This window comes from Myotis yumanensis, unplaced genomic scaffold, assembly GCF_028538775.1.
Source record: "Myotis yumanensis isolate MYYU_CA2020_CCGP unplaced genomic scaffold, mMyoYum1.0.hap1 SCAF_15, whole genome shotgun sequence".
Taxonomy (NCBI): Eukaryota; Metazoa; Chordata; class Mammalia; order Chiroptera; family Vespertilionidae; genus Myotis; species Myotis yumanensis.
This window is the reverse complement of record NW_027223766.1, coordinates 6,880,418-6,902,786: the sequence shown is the minus strand read 5'-3', so window position 1 is coordinate 6,902,786 and position 22,369 is coordinate 6,880,418. Positions and strand designations below refer to the sequence as shown.

The following is a 22,369-nucleotide window of genomic DNA, read 5'->3' as shown; positions in this document are numbered from 1 at the left end:
GTGTTAGGATACGTTGTTTAAAATAACTGTTTAAAAAAACGATAACTCCAATAAGATTCATATGTTCAACAATCTTCACCAGGACTTCAACTCGGCCCTTTGAGAGTTCTCTTCATCTTGTGAAATGGGTTTTTTATTTTGTTTCCGTTGTACAAGAAAAGACGCTGAGACCCAAGTATGCTGGCTGAGGTCAGTCAGGGGCTACCATGTAGGGAGGAAGGCTGAGGCGTGGACCTTCTCATCTTCCTGGTTCCTCTGTGCCGGGCTGGCAGCGCAGGTGGAAGGGGAGGCGAGGGCCTGTCCTCTAGGAAGGTCAGAGCAGGCTCAGCGGGTGCCAGGTAAGTGTCAGGTCAACACAGGCCGGCGCCCTGAGAGGTGGAGCTGGGCTGCTGGTGGCCAAGTCCAGGATCTGAGCGGGACGATGAGCGGGACTAGGGAGGCGATGGTCCCTGGCAGGCAGCAAGGAGCGCAGTGAGGACTGTGACTCAGCATCTCCTGCGCCATGTGGATATTAAAGTTGCTAATTATTCCGTGGGAGCTAAAAGGAAACCTGAAGAGAGTCCTGTGAGCAGCAGCCGGGACACACCGTCCCGGTACCGCAACGACGGAAATCGCTGACATGCAGGGAACAGCCTGACCTTTCTGAGTTCTCAGAACTGCAAAGGAAGGCAACAGTCATCTGTCTGTCTGTCTATCCATGTCTATGTTTCTGTATCTGCAGTGTCCTCTGTGGAAGCCACATTTCCACTGAAGAGGTAAAGAAAACCTGAAGATGTAGGTAAGTTTCTAGCAGTAAATAACGGTTAGCAAAAACCCAAGGGACGGGTCAGTTCAGGGGCAGGTGTAGGGAGCCATGAAGGGAATGAACGGGTAAGATGGACTGAAGTGGGTTTTGAGGTGTGGAGGAAGCAGGAAAGAGGAAACCAGAGACACCCATGGATGATGTCAGAGCTTGGGAAGGACAGAGGAAGAAAGGGGGAGTTTTGTAGTATTTTTAAAATATTTTATTGATTTTCAGAGAGGAAGGGAGAGGGAAAGAGAGATAGAAACATCAATGATGAAAGAGAATCTTTGATCGGCTGCCTCCTGTACACCCCAAACTAGGGATCCAGCCCATAACCCAGGCATGTGCCCTGACCTGGAATCCAACCGTGACCTCTTGGTTCATAGGTTGACGACGCTCAACCACTGAGCCACCTTGGTTGAGTGGATTTGTGTAGTATTTTTATTCCAAAGTAAGTTGACTACCATGAGTAGAGTTAGGCAGTGACGCCCATAAAGTTTCCCGTAGGTGTTCCCTGACTTTAATGAGCTCTTTCTGGTCATGTACTTCATTCTTTATAGCAAGATCAAGTATTTCCCCTGCCTGTGTTGTTCTTAAATACCTCTCAAATTAGTTGCCAGGTGTGCGATTAACAGAAACACGGGCAGGACACATCAAACCCTCGTCCATGAATGTTTCACAGGCAGAGAAGAATCAAAGGATCAGATTAAATTCAGAGTGACACCTGAAGCCCTGCCCAGAATCAATGTGCCTCATTACGAGGGCGAAGGTTTCATTAGTAAATGCTGCTCATCTCACTCACAGCCAGAGCACTAACCTGCAACACATTCCCAGTTCGCGCGAGCGACCCACTCATATTTTAATATTGTTTCATAATTATGACAAAATGGTCGAAGATGGAAATTATGTTTGGGCATTTATGCAAACTCCCACTTTGCGCAAATTAATACAATTCATAACCCGAGTGCCTTAGGGCTTAAATATTTAAATGATGTTTAACATAATGTTTCTCAGTAGAGAAAACCACTTTGGGGAAAAAGCAACATTTGGATAGAGTGACATATAATAACTTGAAAATGTTTATTTAAATTTGTATGTGTGGCCCTGGCCTCAATGTTGGTTAGAGCATCATTCTGATAGGCCAAGATTGTGGGTTCAATCCCCAGTCAGGGCACATACAAGAAGCAACCAATGAATGCATAACTAAGTGGAACAACAAATCAATGTCTCTCTCTCTCTCCCTTCTTCTCTCTCTCTCTCTAAAAATAAATTAATTAATAAATAATAAACCATTTTTATTGGCTTGATGCTTAGAATAAATGTTTCAACTCATTTCATAATCTACTCTGTTCCTCTGTGCTTGTTTTGTTTGTTTTTTAATTCTTAGAATACAATTTGAAGTTCTCAGTGTTTTAAATACATAACAATTTTTACTCTCTGTGGTAGGTCATTGGCAAAGACGACCTCAACAATCACACCCAGTCCTGTCCGCGTGCACCTTTCAATGTCACTTTGCTTCACCTTGGATCAAAAGGTGAAGTTTTCTCCTCCACCCTGTGAATGTGGGCGTGGCCACTTGACTTGCTTCAGCCAGTGGGATATTAGCAAGTGTGAGATGAGCAAACACGTAAAAAGCACTTGCACATTGAGGCCTCCTCACTTTTGACCCCAACTGGACCCTTCAGACCACAGTGTGAATGTGGCCCACTGGGGAGCGCATTGGGGTGGAGCAGAGCACCCCTCGACAGCCTGCTCACCACCCCTCGTGGTAAAACCACCATAGACAACCCAGTCCAGGTCAGCCGCCAGAAGATGACAGCCAAAGGAAGGACCCAGGAAAGACCATTAGAAGAACTGCCCAAACTGATGACTCACTAATCATAAGCAAATAAAGTTGTTGCTTTAAGCCAATAAATGTTTTCTAATTTGTTACACGGCATTAGATAACTGACACGATAACACACTTTTATTCTCTGAAATAAGTAGCATTCATTCATTTAAAGAGGAGTGATAAAGAGCAATACCTTCATTGGGGGAAGCAAAGGGAATGAAAGTATGGTGTTATACTAATTCTCAGTCTCATCTGATTGCAGTTTTTAGCACCCTGACCTCTGTCTAACAAATCCTTAGTCTTCTAAATTAGCTTAGTGTTCTACACTAGAGAAATATGTAATTTCCAAATTGTTTCCATTGGAGCTACCCTACTGTCCTAGAAATCCGTAGAGTAAACCCCATTCCCTAACTTGTTGATAGCGGGATGCTGGGAGGCAGCCGTGGTGTTGGATGAGTTACATGCCTGAATTGATTACAAAACACTGGTCCACTGTCATTCACTTTGTATCACACATAGGAAAGGTGCTGGGGTATCTGGCTCCAGGATGAGTTTGACCGAGGTTAGGTGAAGGTTACCCCTAAGCCCTGTGCACAGATGAGGAAAAAATTACTTACTGGTCAGGGTCTGTGCTAATGCTTCTTAACCGGGGATGGGCCTAATAGCCACCAGTAGACTTTTTTAAACTACCAGTTTTCCCATCTCCTGGAAGCTTTAGTTTATTCAGTCCAAGATGGGTTGCAAGTATCTGCTTTATTTCCACATCAAAGGTAATTGCTGTGCACCCTGCTAAATGAGAATAACCAGGAAAAGCAAAAGACGTTAACAATGTGATATGATTTGAGCGTTGTGGCAATGAGAAGATTTTTCAATATTACAACCCTCCACGGGCCTAATATAGTTTCTGAAATTACACTCTCTTCTTTGGCTGGAGACACAACATTACCCATGGCCAGGGCAGTTATAGAATCAGGGAAAGGTCTAGAATAAAAATTAAGATTACCTCCTAATTATGTACCTAATCTTGATAAAGTCATTTAACCTCTCAGCTTCTTCTTCTGTAATATAAGGAACAAACTATCTGCTCACTAATTTCCCATGAATGAAAAATAGTGCATAAAAAAGTACTTTTCACACTCTAAAATGCCATCTAAAATAAGGAATACTACCCTTCAGTAGGAAAAAGCCATTGACTTCTCAGAACAAACATTTATTTTAATTGCTAGTCTAGTACCTTCTAAAATGATGAGGATTAAAGGCACAGGTAAGTCTGGATTGGGGTGGGGGGCACTCTGAGGTAGGGGGAGGAGGAGGGACTGGTGTTTCACCCTGATGGGGGCTCCTCCCCAAGTGGCAATAGGAGAACAAAAAAGGGGGCTAGAGGCCAGCACCATCGACTTCCCAATTTAGCCTCAATTGCTCAACAAATGACCCCAAATCAAAATGGCCAGTGAGTTCATTTGATTCTCAAATGATGAGACAGGTTAGGAGGGAAAGACTAAAGTAAGATATGTCCAGAACAATGCACTTGATTTTAGACATGTTCAATTTTTGTAGGCAGATCTTCTCTCTCTCTCATTTTCTATTTGAAAGTTAGATTCTTTCCATTTTTCATATTTGGGAGCACAGAGCTAACATAGCAGAGACAGAGGAGGAATTTTGCAGACACAGTAAAAATGAAAGTGAATTGCTTTTCTAATTGCCTTGCAGACCTAGCTTGTATGAATAATTATCCAGGATCCCTTTTGATTCTATAGTGTAATAAGGGTATGTGTCTTCTTTTGATGGCAATGAAATAGGTTCATTTATTGAGGTTACAATGATCAAAATGAAAACTTGAAAACAATGGACTCATGCACTAGAGGAAAAAGAGTTTGAATATTTAAAATAGCAAAAAAGAAGGATCTCTCACCCTTTGAGACAGCATGGAAGGACCTGGAGAGTATTATGCTAAGTGAAATAAGCCAGTCAGAGAAGGACAAGTAGCATATGATCTCACTCATATGTGGAATCTAATGAACAAAATAAACTGTTGAACAAAATTGATTCAGAGACTTAGAAGCATGGAACAGACTGACAAATCTCAGAGGTAAGGTGGGGGTCAGGAGATGGGGAGAGATTAACCAAAAAAATTATATGCATATATGCATAACCCATGGACACAGACAACAGTGTGGGGAAGACCTGGGCACGGGGGTGGAGGGAGTAAATTGGAGAAAAAAGGGAGGACATCTGTAATACTTTCAACAATAAAGATAAATTATAAATAAATAAATAGATAAATAAATCTATAATAATAAAAGCATAATATGCTAATTAGACTGGACATCCTTCCAGATGAAGCCGGGGCTTCGAGGGAGGCCTGGGTCCCGGGTGCCTGAGGGAAGCTGATGCCGGCAGCCAGGGGAAGGAAGGCCTACTCTTGCATGAATTTCATGCATCGGGCTTCTAGTAAATAAATAATAAACAGCAAAAAGTTTTTCTCAGTTCAAGCTTTCAAAAATTTTATGTGAAAGTGAATGCTGTGCATGTGGCTTATTTTTTATTTCAATAGTATATTTTATTTAACCCATATATGCAAAATATTACCATCTCAGTACGCAATCGCTGTGCTTACCATGTGCCAAGCATAGTATTTGGTGTTCCATGTGTCATTTGATCTTCATGGCTCTCTGATGTAGATGTGATCATAGCCCCCATTCCACATACCAGGGAAACTGAGATGACAGGTCAATAAACCTGTGGAGACCCTCGGGCACTCACTGGTGGGTTCAAGCTTGAACCCAGGCATCCCGACTCACTGGGCTACGCTAACCTGTGGACTGTGGGGGGCACCACTGGCCCCTGGGGCTGACATCCTCAAAACAGTCCATCTGAAAGGATCCTCCATTTATCTTCTCCTGTTGTGCTTCTTTGCAATGATTTATCATCATACCTCGGATTTTACAGTCACCTCCACACAAATCTGTGGTTGATTAACTGAAATTGGGAGACATTTTGCTGGTGAAAAATGCTCAGTGCTCTCATGAATAACAATTGGTGTGGTGCTCCAACTAAATTACACATCAGCACTGGGGATCCATGAGCGGAGCGAGGTCAGAGCTCAGACAGCCAGAATCAGAGGAGATGGACCAGTCAGGGCAAGACAACTAGAGCAGATATTAGCCTCAAAAAAACAGACGACTTATTGAACACCTACTATGTGCCAGGGACCAAGACAAAAATGGTGCCTGCCCTCATGGTCACAGGACAGGAGAGATAGTCCAGCACGGTGGTTCAGGACTCAGAGGACAAGAGAGGTGCGCCCAGGGTAGAGGTGTGACTGACCAGTAGAAAGCAAGTTCAGGGTCATGGTGGTTATGATTCAGGGCCTGCACCCAGTCCTGAGAAGGGTGCGAGGGGACAGGGCAGGACTGCTGTACTGGGCCAGCACCAGGACAGGCTCTGAGAGGAACTCTGCCCCTGAAGTGAGGCAGGACCTGCCACAGGAAGTGAGCATGAGAGGGGATCCTGGAAGCAGATTGGGGCCTGACCATCAGGGAGGTCAAAATAAGGAAGAGCTTCAGGCCTAGAATTTCCTAAAGCCTACTGTGGCTCAGGTGCTACCAGAAAAATACCACAGAAAAGAGCACATAGTAAGAGATCGATCCCAATATTTCCCAAGAATGTGAGAAGGTTCTTTCATTGCATATGAACTATGTTCTAAACCCGTGGTCGACAAACTGTGGCTCGCGAGCCACATGCGGCTCTTTGGCCCCTTGAGTGTGGCTCTTCCTAAGCCTTAGGAGTACCCTAATTAAGTTAATAACAATGTACCTACCTATATAGTTTAAGTTTAAAAAATTTGGCTCTCAAAAGAAATTTCAATCGGTGTACTGTTGATATTTGGCTCTGTTGACTAATGAGTTTGCCGACCACTGTTCTAAACAAACATATTGTTGTACCTTTGTCTTTTCCAGAGACTATTAACAAATTAGATTCTAAACTTTCTCAATTTGAAGGGAACTCCTATTATGATTAGTTTATAGAGACTGGTAAGTCCTTATCTAAGCTAGCCTAGGAGAAAAAACTCTAATTAAGAAAGGAAGGAAAGTAAAAAATGCTTTTAAAATGCTGGCCCTTTAAGAACTTGAGAAAGCTGAAATGTATAAGGAAGGAAAGAAAAAGAACAAGTTTATTTGACCTTGGATGGTGGGCACACAATTGTATACTTGAAACCTGTATAATTTTATTAAGCAGTGTCACCCAAAAAAATTTAACTTTTAAAAAATAAAAAAAGGGAGCAAGTTTAACCGTGAATCATATTAACAGATTTGGTTGCTAAGTTACAAGATAAAAAGCAAATAGAGGTCATTTTATACCAGGCTTGCAAATTTGTCTTTCTTTAAGTAAAACTTTAGTCCTTTGAAATAAAATTTGAAGAGCTTTTAATATCCTATATAATAAAGATGTAATATGCAAATTGACCCTCACTCCATCACACCGTCACAAGATGGCTACACCCACAGCAGAGGCAGGGTTCCCGTAATGAGTCTTAACAAGAGATCACCAGGGACCTGAGGCTGCATGGCCCCAGGCCGGGATGGGGAACCTGAGGCTGCAACCCCCCCGCCCGCCTGGTGGGGCTTGACAGGGGACCTCAGGCTACACACCCCCTGCCCAGTGGGGCTTGATGGGGGAACTCAGGCCATGGTCCCCACCCCAGCGCTGGGCCAGGGGACCTGAGGGTGTGCCGGGGGACCTGAGGATGTGCCCCCAACCCAGTAGGGCTTGACGGGGGCCCTGAGGCTGTGCCCCCCACCTGGCAGGGCTTGATGGGGGACCTGAGGCTGCGCCCCTTGCCTGGCACCAGGCCAGCAGACCTGAGGCTGCACCCTCCACCCAGCGGAGCTTGATGGGGGTAGGGCCAGACAGGTCTGGATCTCGCCCAATGGGGGTGGGGCAGGCTGCGTCTGGGACTCTCGTAATTTTGAGGTGCACGCAGGTGGGCAGGGACTTGACTCTGGGTCCTGCAGCATGCCCAAGATTCTGACAGAAGGAGGATTTTCATATACATTTTACTAATTTTCTTTCATCTCTGACACTTCTATTATAGAGAAAGGGCAAATAGCAATATTAAAATATTTCCTCTAATTAATTCTCTTTTATTTTATTTTTTAAAAAAATATATCTTATTGATTTTTTTTACAAAGAGGGAAGGAGAGAGATAGAGAGTTAGAAACATTGATGAGAGAGAAACATCAATCAGCTGTCTCCTGCACACCTCCTACTGGGGATGTGCCCGCAACCAAGGTACATGCCCTTGACTGGAATCGAACCTGGGACCTTTCAGTCCGTAGGCCGACACTCTATCCACTGAGCCAAACCGGTTAGGGCAAATTAATTCCCTTTTAATGTGCATGATTTTGTGCACTGGGCCACTAGTTAGATATATAAATGCAGAAAAAATTTTTAAGTTTGGATAATATTCCTAAGCTAATAGAGATGATACAGTAGTTGCAAAGACATACTGTTATACCAAATGGTGAATGTGTTTTATCTGGTATCACATCCAGCGATAATACAGCTGACCTGGTCATGCTGGTGAGGCTAATGTTTTTTAAATGTTAAACACCTACCTAATTTTATGTGTATTTGTGTATGCTTAAATGCAGACATACAAAGCTATTTTCATTGGTAAACAAAGGAGTTTATAAATCATCATTCATAAAAAGGTTGATTTTTGAGTGTAATTTTTGTGCTTTTGTCATACTCTTAAATAATTTTTAAATTTTTAATTTGTTTTCAATTGCAATAAAGTACATATAATTTAAATCATTTTTATGGTTAATTTTATTTAATTAATCTTGATTGTTGAGATTATTACAGATGTCCCTCTTTTTTCCTCCCATAGCTCCCCTCCACCCTGTTCCCACCCCACCCCAGGCCCTTGCCACCCTATTGTCTGTGTCCATAGGTCCTGGGTGCCAGAGGGAAGCCAGTGCCAGCAGCCAGGGGAAGGAAGGCCTACTCTTGCACGAATTTTGTGCATTGGGCCTCTAGTATTGACATAATGGCCAGTTTCCTCTAATGAATCTTTTTGATAGTGCCTTTCCCAAGTATAGGCCCCAAATTCAGAATAATAAGACTCTTGATATCTTTTTCACTCAAATATTTCTTGGTATTGCTCAAATGGATCACTAGTTTTGCTGCTCTACCTATAAAGGGTAAATGCTGAATATAATTAAAATATAATATTCTTCCTATATTAATTGTTTCAACCACCATAAAAGCAAACTAGAATCAGAAGTCCCTTCCTTTCTTAAGCAGACATTACAACTCCTGAAGTCACGCACCCAGATATTAAAACGCTTCTCGTGGGAGGTCAAAGAAAAAGGTGTGCTTTCTGGTTCTCACCTCCCAAACTGGAGCCTTGTCCTGGGCCGGGGGCTCTCCTTGGCGTTTTCCCTGATCCTGTAGCGAAGACTCAGCCATGGTGTTACAGGTGGAGAGGCAGTGGCTTCGTAGTAGTCGAAGTCTGGACAGAGTCTCTGGCTCCGCCTCCCACTACGACTCCCTAATAGAATACGGGCCTCGTCACTCCAAAACTCCACCCACACCGCTCAGCCAGCCCTGTGACCACCTGTAAAGCCTACTTTGTCTGATTCCCATAGACTATTCGATCGCCTCACCAGTTTAAACCCAGCTGCCTTACTTCCCCTTTTTGGTAAAGATGGATTTTCTTACCATTTAACGGTGGTCCAATATGACACTATATACTTGAAAGTTGCCAAGAGGGTAGATCTTAAATGTCCTCACCACAAAAAAAGAAATGGTAATTATGTGATGTGATAGAGGTGTTAGCTACAGCTATGGTGGTAATTTTTGCAATATATAAATGTACTGAAGTTATACACTTTCAGCTTATACAATGTTATTTGTCAACGCTATCTCAATTAAGCTGGAGAAATTAGAATTAACATCATGCCCATAAAGCCTGTCCTGACTTGACTAACATTCTCCTAGAAAGCCCAATATATTACTAGTATTTGTTGATGACGAAGACCTTAAAAACAATCAATATATATTTTTGTACTGGACACTTTCTTTACAAGATACTTTATTTAGTCTTAAGAACATCTTTGATGATGATAGATATGTCTTAGAAGTTGTTCAGAATCCAATCCAGGATCACTCACTGCTTCAGGTGATGTCTGCCCTGGAATCAGCATCTAAGACCTGGATTCATTTGTGCGGACACGTGGGCTCCGCCCTCTGAAAGGGAAGGGAAGGGAGAGAACCCAGGACTGGGCAGAGGCTAAGGCTGGGCTGTGACACAGTCTCCACCAAGACCTCAGGCAACCCCACGGAGAGCTGTGACACAGCGGCCTAGCAGCACTGTTCTCCAGTACGGGAGAATCCAGCATTTTTACTCTGAATCTACCAGATTGGAGTAGGTGGCCCTCGGAAGACAGCATAACCTTGTCTGAAACATCTGAGAGAACAATGTCCAGTGAGAGCGACAGCTGGAGGACGAGGTCCTTCCGTCCTGACAGGGGACGCGGGCGTCATTTCCACGACAGGCCTGGTATGAAAAGTGAGAGGCTTTCTAACTCCCGGTGACACCCAACATGAAGGCACAAATGGCTTCTTAGCAGCTGTCCAACATGCAAAGGCCACCTCAGCTATGAATTAAAGCCCACACTTCCGAAGACACAGGGGTGACTCCCTCAATAAACCACCAAGCACAACAGTCCCCTTTGTTAATTGAGCTTCTCTAGGTGTTGAAGGAAAGTTCCCCCTTTGATTTCACGAATCAGAAGTATTTATTCAAATCTAATGATCTGTCCCTACGGGAGAGAAACGATATCCCAGCACTGTCTCGTACCCAGCGATGAATGTGGACATCCCCGAGGCACTCACTCCGCGGCACCCACGCCGGGTCCAGCACATGCTGCACAGCCACTCAAAATGGCGAAGGCAGATTGGTTCAAACTTTTCAAAAACTTTGGTGGGGAAATGCCTCCCGAGAAACCTAACAGCAGACCAAACAGTGCCTTCCCTGTAATGATCGTAACCCAGGTGAAACTACAGAGGTGAGGCATGACTCACACCCCACCCTGGGATGATCTGAGCGCTTACAAGTGGGTTTCATTTAGTTGCCCAAATCAAAAAGCTTTAAGTAGGTTTTCATACTAATTTTTAAATTGTCTGGTTAGATTGATGCTTTCCTTGCTGAAAGTCCAACATGATAACTTTTAGGGGGGAAATGTTGTGTGTTTCATTTTATTGCCCTCTTTCCTGGTGAAATGCTTCAGAAGTTCTACAAGATTCTTCCTTTAAAACAACCTTCAGTGACCTCAGCCCCAAAGCAAATGGAGAAGTTAAATGAATTAATGGTGTTTTTAATCTTTATTTTTATAAAACCAAATTTACAGAAAAGTCACAGACCAGTTAAATTAACTCCTGCATACTGCCACCTACATTCACTAATTACCATTTTATGCATTCGCTTTCTATCTCTCTCTTTCCCTTACACTCTTTATGTATATTATATTCATATAAATAATAAAATTATTAACACTAATGTGGAACACTTGAAAGTTACAGATATCATGACCCTTTATTCCTAAATATTTCCGTTTATCTCCTAAAAGTAGGAACATTCTGTTACATAACCACAGTATAGTCCCCAAATTCAGAAAACCCAATATTAATATAATACCATAATATACTCATCATTCCCTATGTGTCCTTTGTATAGTCTTTTCCTTTATTCAGAGACCAATCCAGTATCACTCACTACAATCAGTGTGATGTCTCTCTAGTTTATCTGGAGTAGTTTCTCACCTGTCGTTGCTCTGATGACACTGATATTATTTAAGAACTAGAGGCCCGGTGCACAAATTCATGCATGGGTGGGGTCAGGCCGGCCTGCCCTGATTTGGGGGGGGGGGGGGGGGGCGTGATCTGGGGCGGGGCCTGCCAGGGGGAGGGGCCACTAGCGGTTGGCCGACCAGCCCTGCCCCCTGGTCGAACTCCTAGTTGAACTCCCAGTCGAGTGGACAATTTGCATATTAGCCTTTTATTATATAGGATACCAGCTAGTTGTTCTATGGACTCTCCATCCATATGGGCTTTTGGATGTTTTGTCAAAATTGTTTGGCAGGAAAACAAGTTGCTGGTGTGTGTCCTCAGGGACCTGCATCAAGAGGCACATGCTGTTAGATTATCATATTGTTAGTGATGTTAACTTCCATCACTTGGCTCGGATGGCTTCCATAAGTTTTCTCCATGTAAAATCATCAATATTCCCTTTGTAATTAATAAGTAATCTGTGGGGAAATAATCTGCGACAGTTTAGTTCTCTGTTCCCAGTCAAACTTTCACCTAATAGTTTTTAGCATTTATTGATTCTTGCCTAAGTCAATTACCACAATGGTAGTTGAAGAATGGTGATTTTTTTTCCAACCTTCTCTCTCCTTCTACATTTATTATATAACATCCTATGATTAAGAAAAAGAGCTTGCCCTCACTGGTTTGGCTCAGTGGGTAAAGCATCAGCCTGCAGACTGAAGGGTCCCAGGTTCAATTCCGGTCAAGGGCACATGCCCAGGTTTCGGGTTGCAGGCTTGATGCCCAGTAGGAGGTGTGCAGGAGGCAGCCAAACAATTCTCTCTCATCATTGTTGTTCTACCTCTCTCTCCCTCTTCCTTCTTCTCTGAAATCAATAAAAATATATTTTTTAAAAAAAGGAGCTTTTCCTTTTTTCTTGTTTATTTATTTAGCGTCACTAGAGACCCAGGGATTCTTATCTTCTTTAATGAGTTCTCATTGTTGCTATAGGTGTGTTGATGGTTACAGTGTCCCAGATTTGGCCATCAGCGCCCCTTCAAGCTGGCTCCTGTGTCCTTTTCACAATGTCCCTTTTTTAAAGAACTTCCTTAGTTTTTTACACAATCAGGTGCTCAGACTCATCTTGACTTCTCTCTGTGCCAGCCCAGGAGTCAACCATGCCTCTAAACTGTTGAGAAACCATGGCATGGTTTTCTTAAATCTATCCAGACTGTTCTCTACAATTATATCAATAAAGTTATGTCCCCCCCACACACACATACGTAATCTTAGGGAATCTTATAATTAGACTAGAGGCCCAGTGCCTGCTGCAGCTTTGTCTAGAAGAAAGGACGTCCGGAAGGACATTTGGTCTAATTAGCATATTATGCTTTTATTATTATAGATGGTCGCCCATGATGGCCACATAAAAATGTGGCCTATACCTTGACAAGATCACCCTGCTCTAGAATTTAATGGAAAATTTTATTTCAAAACCAGAACATGGGTGCTGGATGTGCTCACTATATCAGGGTGTAATTGCTTCTATTTAGTGGACAGAACTAAGAAATACAGACTTGTATTATAAATATAGTATATGTTTAAGTCATGAATTGGGAATGTGTATATATTTCTTATATCTATAATTTCAATCTAATACCATACGTTCTTTTCTACCTTCTATAATACATATTTGCACCTCCTAGCTCCCAACAATAAGATTATATGTACTCAGTTTCTCAATCCTGCTGCGGATACGAAATGGTTCCAGAATTTCCACACTTGTACTGTACAAACAAGAAACAATTGAGAAGTATTCAAGACTCAAGGTTTCATTTTCTAGGTCGTTGATTTTATCTTGTTTTGTGTTGGGTTTTTGGGGTTTGTTTGTTTTTTGTTGTTTTTGCAGTTTGTTGTCTTTAAACTAGGAGTATATAATAAAAGCACTGTGTTTAAAAGTTATATACTAATGGTATTTAAAATCAGAACAGTTAATACTTACCAAAAAATTCAATTTTTCTTATCCTAAAATTATTCTCCATTCTCAATTATGATGTGGTCTACATCACAGAATCCCCATAAACTCACTTTTCTTGCTGACCAGATTACCCTTATTACATTCTGATCTTGCCAGGTGTTTTCAAAGCTTAGTATCACATACTGAGTCCAGCAGGTACGAAGCACATTTTCTAAAGAGATTCCAGAGAACAGGCCACTGTACAATACACACTTGGTCACAGAAATACGCCAATGAAGGTCAGTCTTAGAACTACATTAAAAAAAGACCATTCTAAGTGTTTCAAACCACTAATGTTGCTCTTAAACTCCAGAACATGTATTGATACTTCCCAATGCAAACTTACTGAATACCTGTCCCCATTGCATATCCAATCCTGGGATCCCTAAAACCCTCCGGAAGCAGGAAATTCACAGAAATAAAGCAAACAATTATATATTGTAAATTGCCATCGCTGCCCAGACCCTTCTAAAAAGTATTAACTAATGGCATGTGACTCAATTGAACTCTAGGCCTCCCACAATTACTGCTGTTAGTTATACATCCAGAGCCTCAAAGTCCTCCATGGGATGTCAAGGATAGAAAGGGACAGGTGACAAAAAAAAAAAAAAGAGAAAGGGACAGGTGACTAATAATGAAAGTCATGACTCAACTATTCTGTCATAAATCAATTGGGAACCGTTACATGATTTGTTAAATCTATGGAGAATATTTGTTCTCCTCAATTAAACCAACTGCAGTTAGGCAGTTACTGATACCAACTGATTATCTTTATGACATGTCAATATACACCCAAGGGAGGATTTTTCCTATATAATTAGATGGGCTAATGGCATGCTAATGACTTCAAAATGTGGCCTACACTTTGACAAGATCATACTGCCTTTCCAAGGACTTAGATTCCTCCCTCCCCATCTCATATTTTTGGTGACTTGGTAACTTATCAGAAAAGATCCAAGACACCAGATATCTCGAGGATTTCTTCCTCCGACTGAAATGTGTGACCCACAATTTATAGTTGACCATAACCCACTGACAATAAAAGAGATTAAACTTTAGAAGTCCACCCAACCCACAAAAATTGGTTGCCTGCAATAGCCCCAGCTAATAGCACCCTCACTATTTACAGGCCAACCAAGTCCTGAGTCAGTACAATAACTCATCCTGTGTAAACTCTTTGGGAAAGGTGGACTTGTTGATTGGCGGGGCGGGGGGGGGGGGGGGGGGGGGGGCGAGGGTGCATATAGTTTTGAATGTTGACCAAACTGATCCAGGGGACTTGTACTCCTGCTGGTTCTAAACCAATGAAAAATGAAGGTGGTATTCTAAATAGTTCTTTTTATATTTACGGTTGTCCTCAGACCTCTTGCCTTTTCTACTGAATGATATGCAAGGGCCTAAAAATCACTGCAGGGCCACTATGCTAGGTTGGCAGCAGCTGATGCTTCTGTTTCAAAGAGCCTGAAGCCATCCTGGATCACTCAGCTGACTTTGACCTAAAGGAGGTCAAAGTCACCATAACATAGAAATGGTGCAGTCGTAGCTTATCTAAGGAGGAGAGGTCAGCAATCGCCATAATCAGAAACAAAACACATCACTTTCAGGCACAGAACTTCTCAGAAATCTCCTAAGTAACTGAAGTTGCCTTCCCTGACAATGGCCAGTCCCAGAAAATGCCCATTTGCTTCAAGGAAATTGTTCCTCCTGATACTTTTTAACTAATTGGCTTGCCTATGGACAAAAAAATAATAATAACAATAATATTTCACTGTTTCTTGGGCTGCTGTGGAGTTTGCTTTCATAAATTCTTCCTTGACTTGGTTTCACAACTGATCTCCACCGCATGTGAGTAAATACAGCTGTGCTTTTAATTAAACTGAATATATCTGGATCATTCTTTGAAGTGATTATCCTGGATCTAATCAAGAAAGTTGACTTCCATTTATAGGAAACACAGGAACAAGTGATCACATGGAAGCAGTCACATCAGAATGTAAGAAAAGTCACAGGACAATTGAGCCAGTGACTGCAGCGGCTCAATGGTGGGAATTTAAAATAAAGAAGGGAGGTCTGCCCCAGATAAGAGATTTGAGCACATAAAACTGAACTGACTGTGTGGACCATGTTTGAGTTCCACTGCAAAGACACTGTAAAAATCATAAAAATGTGATTATGGACCACGTATTAGATGATACCAATACACTGTTATTAAAATTAAGTGTAATCATAGAATTGTACTTATGGCTGAAAAGCTTTTAGAGATACTTAAGTAAGTAAAAAGAATGTAAATGATATCTGAGATTTCCTCTTAAAGATTTCAGCAAATACAAAAAAAAAAGAAATAAAAGGAATAGAAGAAAATCCTGATAATTTTTTACTTGATTGATACAAGTTCACTATTTGCTCTCTCTTCATGTCCATCTGAAACAGTTCCTCACAAAGATTTTCTTATATTTTGATGTATACGTTTAATATACTGTATATGTATGCACTCATTTTTGGAATCCTCTTTCCAAAGAGACCATTTCCTGCACATTCTAAATAAAGCCAAGTAGTGAATCTGTGGGCAGTTCCTCTCCTGTCGAAGTAGACAGCATTGGCTCCTAATCTGCATATTGCTCTCTGCTTGCTGAGCTGAATTCCTGAAAAGGTAGGTGGACTTGCTTAGCCTGGGAGTTAGGAAGCAGTTTTATTAAAAAAGGAAGAGTCCATCAAGATGAGAAAAAGTAGAATGAGATTCTATTGTCTATAGTTGAACTCAAGGCTAATGTTGCTGTCAAATTGAATTTTTTATGAAATAGCTTTTTGGAGATTATTATGCTAAGCAAAATAAACCAGTCAGAGAAAGACAAAGATCACATGATCTCACTCACATGTGGAATCTAATGAACAAAATAAACTGACGAACAAAATAGGCCCAGAGGCATGGATGCATGGAACAGACTGACAGATCTCAGAGGAGAAGGAGAGGACAGGAAGAGATTAAACGTATATGCATATATGCATAGGCCATGGTCACAGACAGTAGTGTGGTGAAGGCCTGGAGTGGGGTGGTGGCTGAATGGAGGGGGTAAAGGTGGGGGGAGGGGATGGGGGACACCTGTAATATGTTTTTAAAAAGTTAATTTTAAAAAGCACTTACTTACATGTACTAATTTGATAGGGGTGGAGGAAGTTCAGAGGGTCAGAAGATCAGTGACTAAACAATTAATAGGAAATATCTGGGAAGGCAGTACAATAAGGGCTTTGGCTTTTCTCTTCCCTAATTCTACCTCCTTCCAGCTGTGATTTAAGGTAAACAAAGTTCTGAGGCAACGAATGGTAACTGCAGTTCACAGAGGGGCTTCTGTTTGAAATATAAGATAGAATAGGCACCGCGGGGTACAGAGTGGTGAGTCACTCTTCTCCTGGGCTTCTCTCCCAGGCACTCAGTGAGGTCTCACCAGTGCTGTGAACTGAAGCGCTGAGCGAACCCCCGATGGTGTCCCACTAATGTTCTCCTTGGACTCGGCTGGAAATCAACTCAGAGAGAAGGAAAGAGTTACCGTAGTGGCGCCAAGACACTCGAGCAAATACTTGTTCAACATTACCAATTTAATGTAAAGATTTGATTTATTAAGTTTCTATCAAGCGCTTCTTATGAATAGAGCAAGTTCATTTCCAGAAAAGTTCAATTATGAAGCCATCAATAAGACCTGCTCATTTCAAATAAGTCACTTTGCTTCAAGGTAAATGATACTACTTACTAATATGTACAAGTTCCATTTGGACATAAAGAAAACCCTAGGCACAAATAAGGAGACAATGATGAAGCATTCTTCATTTTTAAATAGCTGATCTAAAAGGAAAGTAATAAGATGTCTTCATTCCGCAGAGAAACAACTCTGACGCACAGGGAAATACCTACACCCCACAGACCCCATTGTTAGTGAGGGGCACTCACGTCTTCTTGGAATAACTTTCCTTTTAACTAAACCACATTTGATGGCTCCATTAAGGCATATCCAACCCTGTAGGGTGTGTGTGTGTGTGTGTGTGTGTGTGTGTGTGTGTTTGTGTTAATCTATAGGGGTTTAAATATGGCAAAGCCATCAAACTGCCAGTCAATTAACTATATTTCATGTGTTGCTACTTTCGATGTATCTCTAGATATCCTCAACTGTAACTGCATTTCCAACCACCTAAAAAATTCAGTGGCTTTTCATTTTTCACAAACTTCCTTTGTCATCAATTGAGATCAGGTCAAAATAATTAATCCAACTCTAACAGTAGTTTTCATATCTTCCTAACTTTTAATAATTCCTGTAGGATTCTTTTCCAGGTGCGTGATGATGATTAGCAGAAATCAGAGGGCTACATTAGATGACATCAGCTAATCCTCCAAAGCAGCTGCTCCTCTCTGATTTGGAAAGAAATCAACACCTCGGGCCTCCAGGCAGAGAGAATGCATAACAGGCTGTGACCCGCAGTAATTAAAACCTGTTCGCACGGCTCTGATCTCCACAACCTCCTCTCACTGCTGTTAACGTTTAAAAAAAAATCACAAGGGTCTTCTGCTGACATGAGCTCTATCCACCCTGTGCTTTTGCGAAAGGGGCAGGATATGGAGAAACGACAGTGAACAGCCGTGCCCACTCCCGATGTGCTCAGAGCAGAGAGGGTGATGGGAGCATTTCTGTGGCTGCACTGGCTTCAATCATCTTGAATTAGTTTCCATTGTGTTTTGTTGTTGTTTCACAAACATTTATCTACCCTTGAATCATGAAGCCAAACACCGAAAAAGATAGAAATATGTACATTACTCAGCCCCTACCCTTACAAAGTTTAAATATATTGACAATCATAAACATTATAGCAACGACTTACTAAATATCTATGGCGCCACAGGCAGTTTCTATTTGATAACCTAGCCCTTCATTCTACCCAAACACTGCAAGGCAGGGATGGTTCTCTTTATTCTACAAGGTACAGATCCACCTGTCCCCATGGAGACTGTTACCTTCAGGAAAGTGGACTCTCAGATCCAGACCCCTGGCATCCACTCTACCTCTAATCAGAGGAGTCAGCTTGGGGTGTTGTTTGTTTGTTTTCCCTATTCTTTGCAACCAAAAGGACTCTAACTGGTAAACAGGATGATATTCATCCTCCAAGAGTATTATTTTCTTAAAGAGTTGTGGCTTCTGCTTTCCTTCGTTTTATATTTTTTAGACATTAAGGAAAGACTTAGCTGATTTCATAATATTAAAGTCTGAAGTTTTATTAAATAAGGATTTGTTTGATGAATGAATTAGCTGAACAACTGTATGAATAATGAATAAATGATTGAATATGAGATAACTTCTCTCTTCCTATTTTGCCCCTACTCTCTCAGGCTGAGACACATGATTGACAATGAGAAGAAAATAAAAGAAAAAATAATAATTGATTATAACTCAGATCTTTCAGTATATGTAATTTTTCTTAGCCCATTGATGTTAGCCTGCTATTTTTTTAAATCCTCACCCAAGGATATGATTTTTGAGAGGAAAGGGGGAGGGAGGTAGGGAGAGAGAGAGAGAGAGAGAGAGAGAGAGAGAGAGAGATGGATGTGAGAGAGAAACATAGATCTGTTGTCTCCCTAGCATGCCCCGGCCAGGGATTGAACCAGAAACCTGACCAGGAATCAAACCCAAAACCTTTTGGTGCACAGGACAATGCCCAACCAGCTGAGCTACCCTGACCAGGACAGCCTGCTACTTTACATTCTATAGTAAATCATACTAACCTACCCTCTTCCCTGCCTGACATTATTTGAAAATCATACATATCTGAGTGTAGGTGCCTAGCACCCAGGAAGTCAGAAACAGAAGAGTCCCACATCAGACACTGCCCCTGCATATACTGACCTCCTCTCACAGCCCGATCCATCAGTAAGCAACATCACTAGAGAATGAGAGATTGGACAGTAGACTGTGTGTTTTGTTTTGTTTTGTTTTACTCACAGGGGTAAAAAGTGCAATAAATCTTGTTCAACTGCCAATGGTAGTTGTTGAAAACATCAGTGCCATGACTTAGGGACCTTTCTCTCCAAGGAGGCTAAAGAAAGTGTAGAGATGACATCTACCCTGAGGGGAAAGGGCGTGGTGGGTAGGAGAAGGATCAGTATTGTAAAGACATTAGACACACAGATCTGTTGAAGATCCCTCGCCTCCTGACTGGCAACTACTCCACTGAGAGGAAATCAGCTCTCACATTTAAAGTGGGAAATGACTATAGAGAGGGAGAAAATGGTTATTTATTTCCAGATCCTGCCAACTTCCATATTGTGCTCTTGCTGTATCATAGTCACAGACCTATACAATGACAGGAAAAATAATTTCTAATCTTCCTGCTCAAGGAATGATGTTATTGATCTGCACTTTATCTTTTGTTTTTCCTGTGACTCAGCAGGTCAGAACAGCCTCAGTTCCAAGATGTCCATGGGATTAAAATGTGTTACAAGTTAATAGGAGGTGAAGAACTTTATTTCAGCACCAAGGAGAGTGCCCTGCTGTTTTCAAATGGTTTTAGGCATTCAAAACTGCATATTATTCATGAAGCTAGAAAGAAATTTTGAAATGGGGTTTGATAGACTGTGGCTACGAACTCATTTCACTCATGAGAAAAATTCTAATTTCTGTAAAATAAAAACTTGCCAGGGTTTTGTACATGTTCATGATTTCTATGCTATACTATTCTCTTAGCTTCCAGTGAATCTTTGTCTATTGTCAGGTGTCAAAATCACAGTTTCTGAGTGGATCTAGACTAGAGGAGGCTCAGTAAAGTCACAAAAGTGTTACTAACAGATTCAAAGCTCCATGACAACAAGTCTTACTGTCATTCTCACAGCTGTATCCTTCCTTAGGGCTTGGTAAGTGCTCAGTGAATATTTATGTGAGTCCAGTGGGAATAAATGAATTAATTAATGATATTAGGTAAGTGACTGGGGGTGAATGAATAAATGCCCATTTGTAATGAAAAGTCATTTTTTCTGAGTGGTCTCAGAGATCCCTGCATACCATGCTGCTCAACAAGAAACTCAAACACATCTGTCCTTGGCCGATAGCGATGGAGTCTGGCTCTCAGACCCTGCCTTTTCTGTGTCCTCGGCCTTCAGTGGGGAGGGTTCTCCTTAGAGACCTGGACATGGTGCTCAGGTCTTTCCGGACCAGCATGGCAGCCCCCAACCTCTGGCTCCTCCAATGCTCAGGGCCCCCCGTCAACCTGGCTCTGCCCTGTCACCAGATGGACAGGACACAGGCCCAGGAGGCGAACCCTCCTCCCCTTCCACAAGGCTGCCAGGTGGACCATGGCTACTTGTCCCTATTCCTACACAGCCCCTTCCTTCTGTGCCAAGAGCAGAAAGCATCAGGCCTTGCTTTGCCGAGGGACCCTCAAGAGGCCAGAGGGTCTGAGCCCAGCTGTGCCAGAGACAAATGGCAAGACTGCAGTTCTGCTCTGAGTGGCCACCAGAGAGGACATGGGGTCACCCTGGGAGACTAGACTCTACCAAAGACAAGGCCAGAGGCCAAGAGAAGAGACAAACGAGTGAAAGCAGCGTTTAGACAGATGTTTGCAGCAGGCAGAATGTTGGGAAGACTTCTCCACCTCAGAGTCCCTTTCCCTGGTTTAGGACTAATTTGTGCAAAGAAACACGTGTGAATGGGGTCAAGCGTCCTGGTTCCCAGGTGGGCACAGCCCAGTTCTCAGCTCCAAGGAGCCCTCTGGGCTCAGGCGCCACTCTACTTGGACTGTACTACCAGGGCCCCGGAACGGGGGGAGCCGCCGGGGAAGGACTGATTTCCATTTCAAACTGCATTCTGCTACTTTGTACTCCAGCACCACTGGCCAATCAATATTTAATGCTCGGAGGTTCTGACTCTGCGCGAGTCATGTCAGGGGACCTGGGGAGCCAATCTGCGTGAGCTTCTGGGTGATAATTATTCATGGGCTCCTGCCTCTTGCTCTTTCTCTCGCTCGGTCCCACGCTGCAGACTCAGTGCCTTATTCAGTCTTCTCTCGCGCTCTCTGCTGCCGTTGCGGACCCCTCGCCTTCGCCGCCGCTCCGCGTCTGCACCTCCCTGCAATGGCTAAGACAGCGATGGGTAAGGTAGCGCGCCGCCGCCCCGAGCCTGACCTGCAGCCCACCCTCGCCTTCTGCCTTGGAGCTTGGCAGGCATTCGGAGATGTTTTATAGACAAAAAGGCACGAAGGGTAGCTCGGAACCGGGGAGGGCTGCGCACGCTGGGGGTTTGGGGAGAGCCAAGAGGAAGGGAGGGCCCTTGGAAACCTAAAGCTAAGAATTTCTTTTTAGAAGTAGACGCAGGTAAGTTGCCTCCCCCTGGGTAGGGAATCATTATGTTGCTTAATCATTAAAATTAAGGCTCAGCAGGGGGCGGGGGGGGAGGCTACCTTTAACATTTGCCTTAAATGAGGTTAAGGGGAATTTTGGAAAGTGCTTTGTAACGTCCTTATCTCTCATCTAGTAAGAAAGAAAGAGAAGGAAGGAAGGAAGGAAGGAAGGAAGGAAGGAAGGAAGGAAGGAAGGAAGGAAGGAAGGAAGGAAGGAAGGAAGGAAGGAAGGAAGGGGAGAGAGAGAAAGGGAGAAATTGAGGGAGAGAAAGGGGGTGGGAGAAAGAAAAATGCAAAGTCAAAGCGGTCCCGTCTCGGCTGTCTGAAAGATGGGTGGAGACGAGGGGTGGGGGAGAACAAATGGGCAGATTTTATTGTCTCAGGGGCTGGAGAAACCGCTAGTCCTGGGGTGCGGTGCCGGGGTGGGGGAGTGGGGAGCCAGCTCCTTTGTTTTGGGGGAAGGGAGGGGAAGGAGGAGGTCGGGAGGGCTGGCAGGGCTCGGGTGGGCAGCTGCAGGGGGGCGGGGGGAGGGACAGCGGCTTCCCCGGCCTGG

At 42.9% G+C, this 22,369-nt stretch overlaps 1 protein-coding gene and 1 pseudogene across 1 annotated transcript in view; both read left to right on the top strand.

The window, feature by feature from the left end:
- Nucleotides 1–9,243, top strand: part of LOC138993470 (uncharacterized protein C1orf131-like) — a 75,837-nt pseudogene extending 66,594 nt beyond the window's left edge.
- A 12,191-nt stretch (nt 9,244–21,434) lies between these two features.
- STMN2 (stathmin 2) overlaps nt 21,435–22,369 on the top strand; it is a 41,196-nt gene continuing 40,261 nt past the window's right edge. Inside the window, exon 1 of the mRNA XM_070392162.1 lies at nt 21,435–21,569. Within this exon, the coding sequence (XP_070248263.1) occupies nt 21,551–21,569 (19 nt within the window). The 5' untranslated portion in view covers nt 21,435–21,550. The remainder of the gene's footprint in view (nt 21,570–22,369) is intronic.